We start from the raw sequence: 11,489 nt of genomic DNA, 5'->3' as shown, positions 1-11,489 counted from the left end.
GCGAGGAGGTGGAACGTGTCATTATCACATTACATGTGCGGTGTGACCGCAAAGACCGTCAGTTTCACTCTCCCTCTCTGTTAAAGCCCTCCTTTGATATTTAATAACGGAGCTGAATCGCAGGTTTGAGGGCTTTCACTTCAATTGACTTAACCACTGGGAGAAGAATCTCCTTCTTCTCTTTTGCTGAAACAGAACAAGAGGTTGTCTTTGTGACTAACAAAAGGTGTTTTGAATGACTTCCCTCTTTTTCTGTTTGTGCATTGAAGTATTCGGGTGTTTTGCGTTGTTTTCTTTTGTATTATTAGGTCTTGTGTGATGTGTCTGCGTCTAAGCGTGCGTCCCGTTATCTGTGAAAATGAGAAAGAACTATCTATCTGTCGATTGATCAATCTATGAAATACCTCACTGAAAATGTATCGGTTTTGAAAGGAGTTAGTGTTACTTAGTGTTTGCTCAACATTTTCTAATCGTTAAAGCAGCTTTGTAAAGCAATTCTGTTCATTTTGGTCATGTTTCAGTGTGTTAAAGTGTATCCCTTTGGTTAAGAGTTCAGTTTGGTAAAGTGTTTCAGTTCAGTAGAGCCTCTTAAAGCATCAAAAGGGTATTCAATGACAAGTGTCAGGGATGTGGCTAGTGCTACAGGACAGCTCCCAGACAGAAAGCCAAACTAAGGCCTCTGCAGAACAAGACTTTATGTCAACTTACTGTCCAATGCAGAAGTAAATGGAGGAGGCCAAGACAATTACACTAACGCACACACACCCACACACACACAGAAACACACACTCACACACAGGGTAAGGTGATGTAAGACTTACGTCTCAGTCCTGTCTGTTTATAAAAGCCCTGCTCAGTAGAGCAGAAAGAAGATGACTCCAACAGATACACCAAGAACCTTGGTGCAGGGCAAGGTTGTGTGTGTGTGTGTGTGTGTGTGTGTGTGTGTGTGTGTGAGTGTGTGTGTGTATGCATGTGTCTGTATAGGAAACACACCTTTGAGTGTTTAATGCTAAGGTCGATGCACCTTGGTTAGTTTGGGTGTTTTTACTGTGTGTGTGTGTGTGTGTGTGTGTGTGTGTGTGTGTGTGTGTGTGTGTGTGTGTGTGTGTGTGTGTGTGTGTGTGTGTGTGTGTGTGTGTGTGTGTGTGTGTGTGTGTGTGTTACTGTAGCCTTGGGGGGAGCTGGAAAGCTAAGGCAGCAGTTCTGTCAAATATGTTATCTGACCTATCTGATCGCTCAGGGCTGTGTGTGTGTGTGTGTGTGTGGTGTGTGAGAGAGAAACAGAGAGGGAGAGAGAGAGAGCGAGAGAGCATATGTTTCTCTATGGGTGATGGTTAAAACAGCCTTTCCATCCTAACTCTGCTTAAAGACGGACAGATGGGAAAAACAAGCAAGGAGTAAAGAGGAGGGGAAAAACAAAAAGAGAAAACAGGAGTGGGGGGGGGGGGGCGAAAAGTAAGAGTAAAAGAAGAGAGAATGGAGGTGCAGGCATAATTCTGAGAGGCTCAGGAAAAAGGAGTAAATTAAGTTAAGCAGCTCACTTCTGAAATAAACTAAATAACTAACAAAGAGGGATATTAGCTTAAATTAGTTTTAGAGTATGGGATAGAAGTCTTATTAAGCAGTGAGAAGCTGTTGATACCTAAAGTGAGGCAGACAACAAAATGTAACCTGGCAACACACACACACCTGTGATGTCAACTGTGAAGTCACCGTCTGCAGACTGGTGCTCTAATCACTGGCGCCTGTGATGTCACAAGTGAAGTCACAAGGTGGATACTGCAGCCCTAAAGACCGAAGCTGTTTGACAAGGTAAGGTATTTACACCTTTTTCTTTCTAACTTTGTGAAGGTGTTGCGGTTTTGTGTTAAGGTGTGACGGATATATCAGCGACAGAAGCGGCATTGTGGGAAGGAAGCAGACTGATAAATGGGGCCAAGCATTATTTCAATTATAATTGTTCTGCACTCTGTGGTGTCGTTTCCACACGTTATCAAATTAATTAATCAACACATAATGATCCTCGCTTTAGATCCACAGTCGAATTCCTCCCTTAATGAGAAAGCATAACCCAGAACGGATTACAATACAAAGTTTGATATCTCCAAACTGTGTGAAACACATTATTATTTTAAAGATAATAATATAATCAAATAATCTCATTCTAATTTCCTCGAGTTCCTACGTTACTCTGAATAACACAGAACAAAGACCTAGAATAAAGCAAGCAGTATACTTAAAAGAAAAGAGGAAATACCTCACCAAACTTATTTTTCTGCATTTCTTGCACCTCTGATTATGTAACTCGCTAAAATCGCCACAGGTGATCATTGTGTGCAATTGGTCAGAAAGGTAAAATGTTTTTTTTTGGTTTTATTCCATCATCAGAGTTGTGATTTCTCATCTCCATGGGGACCCTGCCGGTCGCAAAAGAACAATGCTATTGAAGCACGTGGCTCACAGCATGGAGAGATCCACTTGAATAAAGGTAGGCGTAAACCAGTGGAACGAGCCACTTCTACCTTTTCGTCTGTCCCTTCTCCAACCAAGCCATCTGCCTTCAGCAAGACACATATCCCGGCTGGTATGGGGGGTTTCCCGCTGCTAAATAAGCAAAGCGCTTTGAAATCTGAGCTATCTGCAGCACGTGTTTGACCTAGCACCATGTACCACTACTGCCCCGTCCGCTGGCTGCATGTTTAAGAAAGTAGGTTGGGCTTCTAACTTTAAATAAATATGAACTGGCTTCGGATAAAAGCGTCAAAATGCTAAATGTAAACGTGGTTTGAAGTCAGTCATAGCAGGAGGGCTCACGCTGAAAAACCACAAATCCCAGAAGCCTCGTGTGGCTCCCTGGTATAATGAGGGCCCACACACCTTGACACGCTGGAGTGGCGTGTGTGTGTGTGTGTGTGTGTGTGTGTGTGTGTGTGTGTGTGTGTGTGTGTGTGTGTGTGTGTGTGTGTGTGTGTGTGTGTGTGTGTGTGTGAGTGAGGGAGGGGGGGGGGTTCACTAGCAGGCCAGGATCGGCCTCCTTGTCCCTATGCGTCTTGGATTTCCTCCCCTCGGAGGGTGGGGAGGAAGGGAAACCACATGGAAGGGAAGGTTAGCGGTTAAGTGAGGCCGGGCCATCTGATGACCCATCCATTCCACGCACACACAGAGATGAATATCTGGGAGCCAGAGGGAGCCAAACCCGGAGCTATAATCAGCTGAGCAGAGCTTTTTCCAGGAGATTCCATAGTTTCCATACCCTCACGAGATGAGCAGAGAGCAGAGAGAGGAAGGAGCGACGCTGGAGGATAATTACATCTAGGATCTGGTGTGTGTGTGTGTGTTTGTGTGTGTGTGTGTGTGTGGGTGGTTGTGTGTGCGTGCATGTATGGTTTTGTGTGTTTGTGTGTGTATGTGTGTGTGGATGATTCTCTATCTTCTAAAGTTTAGAAGATAGAGAATCATACACACACAAACAGACACAACCCTATCAATGACTAAATGAAGAAATTAACACGGTTTAGAATCCAAACCGTGTTAATCTTTTCATTTTTTCATTACTTTAATTGCATTGACAATATCTTTGATAAAATTGAAAATTGCCAATAAAATTGTTCTTAAGTTATGTACTTAAATGAAATCTGTTCAGCAACAGGACCAAAACAGTCCAAGGAGCAGTCATGTGACTTACTGTCTAGCTCCGCCTCCACGTTGCCGTGCCCACCATGGCCGTGCGCTCCGCTGGCCGTGCGCAGGGACCAGCTGACCCCTGACCTTGGGTCAGGTGACCAGCCACACAGGTTCTGCTCGAAGTCACACACACTCGACAGAGAGGGAGTGGTGACTGGAGAGAGAGAGAGAGAGAGAGAGAGAGAGAGAGAGAGAGAGAGAGAGAGAGAGAGAGAGAGAGAGAGAGAGAGAGAGAGAGAGAGAGAGAGAGAGACAGACAGAGAGAGAGAGAGAGAGACAGACAGAGAGAGAGAGAGACAGACAGAGAGATAAAGATCGACCGAAATAGATGGAGAGAGAAATAAATTACAGTAAAGTATCGTTGGAAGTAGGGGAGGAAGAGAGAAAAAGAAAGGAGAGAAATATTAAAACACTGATTTATATCATAACTCTGTGAAACTCATCACATCGTGCCTATTCAGCAGAATTATTGGAAAGCAGTTTTTTTCAAATCCCCACCTGTTGCCAAACAGTACACTCGACACCCCGAAACTAATCAAAATCCCCTTTTTTCCGCATGCCAGAAATATGCCCATAAAAATCATATCACTCTACATCCCCAACGTGCACGTTAGTGAATTTGTCTGTGTGCATATGTGTATGAGTGCGTATCTGTGTGTCTTTGTATGTATCTAAGCATGTGCAGATTTGTGGTGTGTGTGTGTGTGTGTGCTTCTGTAAAACAACTGTAACGAATGCTTGTTAAATGAGACGTTCTCTCACTGGGGTTCCCCTCAGGGAGCTAACTCTGAAAAACCACAAATCCCAGAAGCCTCGTGGGGCTCTCTGGCATAATGAGGGCCCAAACACCTTGACACGATGAAGTGGAGTCGAGTTGGGATGTGTGTCTGTGCATGAAAGTGTGTGTGTGTGAAGGGGGCAATCTTGTGGTTAAGTCCCAGCTGAAAGGATCTACCTGTAGGCACCGGAGAGCATGATGCCCTGGCTTGGGATAAAAGCTTCTGTAAATAACTAATGACTACTAACAGCATGGTAGACATGAAGGTAGTAGTAGTGATTGCAGTAGTAGTGGTGTTTTTGTTTACCTGATCTCATTGGAGCGGTGGTCTCTTCTGGTCTTGGTGGGGTGGGTGTGGTCGGGTCAGGTACGGTCGTGGTTTCTGTGCAAATAAAAAAACAAGATTAGAACAGGTTAGAAGACCAGAGGCTACAGAACCATGGACAGTAGAACACACTGTTTATCTCCACTGGAAGTACAGTATGTGTGAGTAGAACAGACCATGATTGAATCACAGAGGGAGGGGAAATCGAAGGGAACTACTGAATGGGAATATATGTTTGGAGATTTTCTGAAGGAGGGAACATACGGAGGAATTGGCTTGGGATTCCAGTACATTCTCACTCTCTCAGGAACGTGCTGTTAGTGTGTTCTGCAGTTGATCGCAATTTGTTCTAAAAGGATTTAAACCAGACACTCCAAATCACTGTAAAAAAATAATAAAAATTGATATTAAAAATAACTGAAAAAACTGATTTTAAGACTCTTTAAAACTGCTGTGTTCAATTTTCTGCTGGTGGCGGTGGCATGGAAACGCAGAACCAGGGAACGTGACAGAGTGGGGTTAAGAACCAAGGTGGCACCTCACTGATGCCTGTGCCATGCCATTCATTACTACACACAGTTGGCTGGCACACACACAAACACACACACGCACACAAACACACGTACACACAAAAACCAACTCATACATACACACTGATTCACGGGCGCACCAACATGTACACACGCACGCACGCACGCACGCACGCACGCACGCACGCACGCACGCACGCACGCACGCACGCACGCACGCACACACACACACACACACATGCAACCTCATACACATATACCCACACCCAAACCGACACACAGGTAAAGAGGAGTGTGTTGATTGATGCTACACTTAGGCTGACCTTGGCACCCACCCGCATGGAAGCCACATATGATAGATCACACAAACACACACACGCACACCCACACACACCCACACCCACACATAAACACACTCAAACACAAACATCAGGCATGGGGTATTTCACTGTAACCCTGAGACCTGAAGGTTTTAATAAGCAGCCTTCTACTGCTGCTCACATTCTCTACACAGAGCTGAAGACTTTACCAGCTGTACATGCCCGTGTGTGTGAACACATGTGTGTATGTGTGTGTGTGTGTGTGTGTGTGTGTGTGTGTGTGTGTGTGTGTGTTTGTGTGTGTGTGTGGGAGAGTGTGTGTGTGTGTATTTGTGTGCGGTTGGGAGAGTATGTATGCATGCAATGTAAGTGTGTGTGAGCATGTATGTGAGAGAGACAGTGTGAGGGATTGAGTGAGCGTGTGTGTGGTTGTATGTGTCCGTGTGTGTGCGTACGGCTGTGGGTTTGTGTAAGTGCGTTCGTGTGTGTTTGTGGTTTTGTGTGTGTGTGTGCCGACGTAAAGGAACAACAGATTGTCTGGCTCGTGTGCTTCATCCGGCAAACCTCAAAACGACTCTCTCCTTCTACCTCCCTTCTCTCTCCTTCTCTCTCTTTCTACAGTTCCTTCCTTCTCTTCTCCTCCCCTCTCTTTCTTGATTTATTTGAATCCTGCTTTCTTTTCTTATATCTTTTTTGAATATATTCTGTTACGTATCATTTGCTTTCTTTCCTTCTTCCAATATTGTCTGTCATTCTTTCTCTCTAATTTTCCGTTCTTTCTCTCTTTATCTTTTTCTTTCTTTCCTAATGTATTCATATCGTTCTTTCCTTCTTTCTGTCTTCTATATTTTTTATAAATTGTCTTTCTTTCCTTTGGCCTCAACCCTCTGTCCTTTCTATCTGTTGCCAGGCCAGGTCCATAAAGTAGTATTTTGATATAAACCCCCTCACCAAACTCACACAGTGTTCTTTTATCCAGCTGTTGTATCTGTTTTTCATCTGCCACAGAGGTGAAATCTTATCTCATGCTGTTTCTCTTTTACCAAAACCACAATTTTCTTTGACGTAACTCTCTCTTCTGTGTTCTCTCTCTCTTTTCTGTCATCTCCTCCCAAGCCAGACCCCAATGCTCTACCTTTTATCCTTTATAGTTTATTTTATTTGGCTCCAAATCTCTCTCTCTTTCTCTCTGTCTCTTTGTCTCCCCCCCCCCTCTCTCTAAAAATTCGATTTTTGAATTAAATGATTTCTCTCTCCCAAAGTCCCACTCTCTCACTGTGTCTCTCTCCCATCCTGTACATTCAGTAACTCTAGCTCTTGTTGTTCTATGGCGGTTTGAACCACAAACTGACTGTTGATTCACGGCCTTGGTTTACTTTCCATGTTTCCATGACTCACATTGTGTGTGTATGTGTGTTTGTGCGCGTGCGTGTGTCTTGTGTGTTTATTTTGGGTGTGTGCATCTTGGGTCTTCTGTGAATTTGTGTATGTGTGTCTGGTAGTGTGTTTTTTATGTTTATTTTGCCGGTGTGTTTGTGAATTGTGCATTTTGTAAGTGATTGTGTGTGTGTGTGTGTGTGTGTGTGTGTGTGTGTGTGTGGTGTGTGTGTCTATGGGTTTAATTTGCCTGTGTCTGTGTGGGTTGTGTGTCTGTCAAGTAACTTAACTCAATTAGCCCTTAATCGTGCCCTTTGGTGGTTGATCCCTATCTGTGTGTGTCTGTTTGTGTGTGTGTGTGTGTGTGTGTGTGTGTGTGTGTGTGTGTGTGTGTGTGTGTGTGTGTGTGTGTGTGTGTGTGTGTGTGTGTGTGTGTGTGTGTGTGTGGGTGGGTGTATGTGTGTGTGTGTGTGTGTGTGTGTGTGTGTGTGTGTGTGTGTGTGTGTGTGTGTGTGTGTGTGTGTGTGTGTGTGTGTCTCTGTGTGAGAGTCACATGAATGATTTGCTTACAGGGTTACTATGTTCAGAGTGAAAGCAACTCTTCAGTAAATAGTATGCACCATTTAATACATTTACCTTATCATTGTCCCACAATCTAACACCCCCCCCCCCCCCCCCACACACACACACACACACACACACACACACACACACAGGCATTAAATCATGATAAGTGGCCCCCCTGCCACTTCAGGTTTGGAAGCTGAATTAATTTAGTGCCCTTTACTGTTGCAATTAGCCCCCCGTATAGAGAGAGAGAGAGAGAGAGAGAGAGAGAGAGAGAGAGAGACACGAGAGACACACCCATAATTCCTCTGACCACACTATTGTCAGACTGCGAGACCCCCTACTTTACTTCAAACATACAGTATCTATTTAAACATACAGCACAGATCTACCTCCATCAACAGAGTAAACTGCTTGTATCTTCACCATACATTCTGCATTCCTTAAATTCTTAATGGATTCATTTCCCCTCTCCTTCTGTCTTGTCCCTCCTCATATATCCTCCTCTTCAACCACTCCCTTTACTCCCCTCCTCCCCTATCTCCCTTATTCTCTGGTCTCTCCTTTAATATCCTCATCTTCTACTGTCCCTCTACTCCCATCTCTCTTCTTCTCTGGTCCCTTCTGTCATATCCTCCTCTTCCACCATTGCCACTACTCTTCTCCTCTCCCCTCTCATCCTCCTCTTACTATCTCCTTCTCTCTCCTTTCATCCTCCTCTCCCTCTCTCCTTTCATCCTCCTCTCCCTCTCTCCTCCTCTCCTCTTCATCCTCTTCTTATCCTCCTCTCCTCTTATCCATCACCCCCTGGGTCCTCTCTTCCTTTCATCCATCAAGATCTTTCTACAACGAAAGGTCAAAACCTCTGAATATTAAACACTAGTAACCTTTACAACATAGGGAACGAGAGAGAGAGAGAGAGAGAGAGAGAGAGATGGAGAAAGAGCGAAAGAAGGATAGATGATGAATGATTGATAAAAAAATTGAAAGGAAATTATTCAGGAGATTAAGCAATATTTGTATCATCCATCTGTGCAAAAGCACATCAAACCTCACACATCGCCACGACAACAAACTTCAAGTCCGACTTAATAGCTGCTGAGACGATCACAGCTGAACCAAAAGCAGAGGAGAAGGGGTCTTTTTTTAAACAAGTCAGAGGACAGCAGGCCTGCGCCAGACAGATTCCCAGGAAAGGCAGGTAGCAGGTATCAACAGAGCTTTGAAGGGAAATCCAAAACTCACAAATGTGTAGCCTGTGGTCCACATGATCTCCCGGGAGGAGGGCTGAGCCAGCACACAGATCATTTCACTACACTCCCATTTTATGTGACATTTTGTGCGACGCTCTCTTTTCATATCCGTCTGTATCTCTGACGCTCTCAAACAGTTGTTCTCACAAACAGACACTATTAAAGCTCCAAACACACACGCATGAACGCACACACACACACACACACACACACACACACACACGAATTGAAAGACAGAACGAGAAACAAGAAGGTAAATGAGCACACACACACACACCCTCCCTCCCTCTGTCTCTCTCCCCATAGGCCCTGGGCTGATTGGGAGGCTGCTGACTGGGCAGAGGAGGAAACAGAGAGAGGAAAACAGTTCAATTATGGAGAGAGCTCCGGGTGTAAATCTACCTCTGAATAATGACTACTCACACACCACAAGGGTGTGTGTGTGTGTGTGTGTGTGTGTGTGTGTAGGTGTGTGTGTGTGTGTGTGTGTGTGTGTGTGTGTGTGTGTGTGTGTGTGTGTGTGTGTGCATGCGTGCGTGTGTGAGTGAGTGAGTATGTGTGTGGGTCAATGGCAGGGCTGGGAAAGATTAGAGTCTTCCTTTGTTTAATGACTGGCTAATTGACTGAATGGATAAACTCTTCCTGACTTTCCTGGATCTGTGTGTGTGTGTGTGTGTGTGTGTGTGTGTGTGTGTGTGTGTGTGTGTGTGTGTGTGTGTATGTGTGTACTTCATATGTGAGCGCGTGAAAAGCATAGAAATAACCAGTTAATAAAAAGGTATCTCATTGACTTCATTGGCACACTAACTGACTATATTTAGCGGCTAACCAGCTAAGCTACCAGGTAGTGTATTATTCCTAATTGGTATTGAGCTAGCTAGTTAGTTATCTATTATGCATACATGTTAAGAGTTGAAGTTGAAAGTTGGCATTCATCGTAAACCCTTCCTGACGCACTACTGTCTACAATGTGAGCTAGTCACTCCATCAGCGCTAAGCCAAAAGCTAAACAATATTATTTGTGGTGCTGTCAGGTACAGCTGTTCATTGTTAAGATTCATTGGCTAAAATGGGCTTGCTATATAAACAGTCATTTGTCATTTTTCAACTGTAATTTGGAGCACCCGGGCTACAGTTAAGGCACGTTAAAATTGTATGTTAGCTACAACTGAATATTTGGAAAGGGCAAACGGGCACCATGGAAAAAAGAAAATGCTTGTTGTTAAATAGCTTGCACAACGGCTGCCAAGAACGTGTGACCTGAGCTTGGAGATGTTGGCTGGAATAAGGATAGCTTATGACAAAGGAGAGCAATGAAAACAGGAAGGCCACCAACAAAGGTGGTCTTAAGACCGGTTTTAAAGTGTTAAACTGATTATAGGCTATCCCCCTGGCAGCGGAGTGGGTGGGAAAAGTACGCTTTTTTATGACAGGAAACTATTAACGCAATGAATGCTAATCACCTTATCGTACAGTTAAAGCATTGCAAATACAGGCTTGACTGGTCTTGCTGTTGAGGTCCTACAATCAGCCTTTGTTTCAACCATGTGTGGGACAAAAGTAAAAGTAAAAGAGCAATATGGACCTGTTTTAGCAGAGAATGGCTGCACTTAAAATACAACGCTCAAGCTGGGGAAAGGGAAGGTTATTCAGGCCCCAATGTCAGAAAAACCAGGGTTTTGGTTCTGTAAAATATATGTAACCAACCATAGTACAATAGTACCACAAATGCATGAATGCCATTTCAAATATGCAGATAACAATACTCTTACCCTTCAATAGTGTGGTGGAAAAGAAATCTCAAGAATAATATCACAAATGGTGAAACATTGTTCACTTTATAACCATCGTTTCTTTAACACGCATCTGTATTCAATTGCCAAACAACTGAAGGTAATATGATCTGTGTTATCATTATAAGGATACCATCTTTTTCAGACCAACAGAGGAGTCATTGTGTAAGAATATAAACTCGGTCAACGGCAGTTAAAAAGAGAATGTAAAAGTGAAGTGTAATATTGACCACGATGAATGGCTTTCCCTGGAAGTTGAGCAGTAAATGGCTAACAAGGACGGTGGTGGAAATGAAGGGCAAGGTTGAGTGGCCGCTGATGAGGAAAGAATACGGCCGTGACAAAGTCTTTCCTTCTGGCTGAGCAAGAATCAATTCAATGAACGACAATGTATGATCACCCATGACACGGGTGTGGACAGAGAGAGAGAGAGAGAGAGAGAGAAAGAGAGAGAGCGAGAGAAATGGGGGATAGCAAATTAAAGGTGATAGAGAGACATACAGAGAAAAAGATAGATGGATAGATAGATAGATATACAGATAGATGGATGGATAGATAAATAGATAGACAGACAGACACACAGACACACTGACAGATGACAGACAGACAGACGGATATATATATATAGACATATAGATAGACAGTTAGATAGATAGCGACACTGCTTACAGAGGGTAATCGACCGTAGCCCAGAGATGACAGGCCGAAATCCATTCTGTAACCTAAACTCTGACACGTACGATGGACCCTGGGCTATTTCTGACCATGATGCAATGAGGATTCATGCGTTCATATGAATGTATACATACTGTCTTTAGTAAAAAATGTAGGCCTAGCATTTTAAATAGTACATGTGCTT

The 11,489-nt window shown here is 43.8% G+C and overlaps 1 protein-coding gene across 4 annotated transcripts in view; it reads right to left on the bottom strand.

The window, feature by feature from the left end:
* Positions 1-11,489, bottom strand: part of nrp2b (neuropilin 2b) — a gene marked incomplete at its 3' end in the record, with an annotated part of 87,117 nt that overhangs the window by 15,916 nt on the left and 59,712 nt on the right. For all 4 annotated transcript variants that reach the window (XM_079733028.1, XM_079733029.1, XM_079733030.1 and 1 more), the window contains exons 12-13: positions 4,773-4,847; positions 3,689-3,841 (exon numbers count right to left, since the gene is read on the bottom strand). In XM_079733028.1, coding sequence (XP_079589154.1) covers positions 3,689-3,841; positions 4,773-4,847 — 228 coding nt within the window. The remainder of the gene's footprint in view (positions 1-3,688; positions 3,842-4,772; positions 4,848-11,489) is intronic.

This window comes from Pollachius pollachius, assembly GCF_949987615.1.
Source record: "Pollachius pollachius genome assembly, chromosome: 3".
NCBI lineage: Eukaryota > Metazoa > Chordata > Actinopteri > Gadiformes > Gadidae > Pollachius > Pollachius pollachius.
This window is presented reverse-complemented; position numbering and strand designations above follow the sequence as displayed.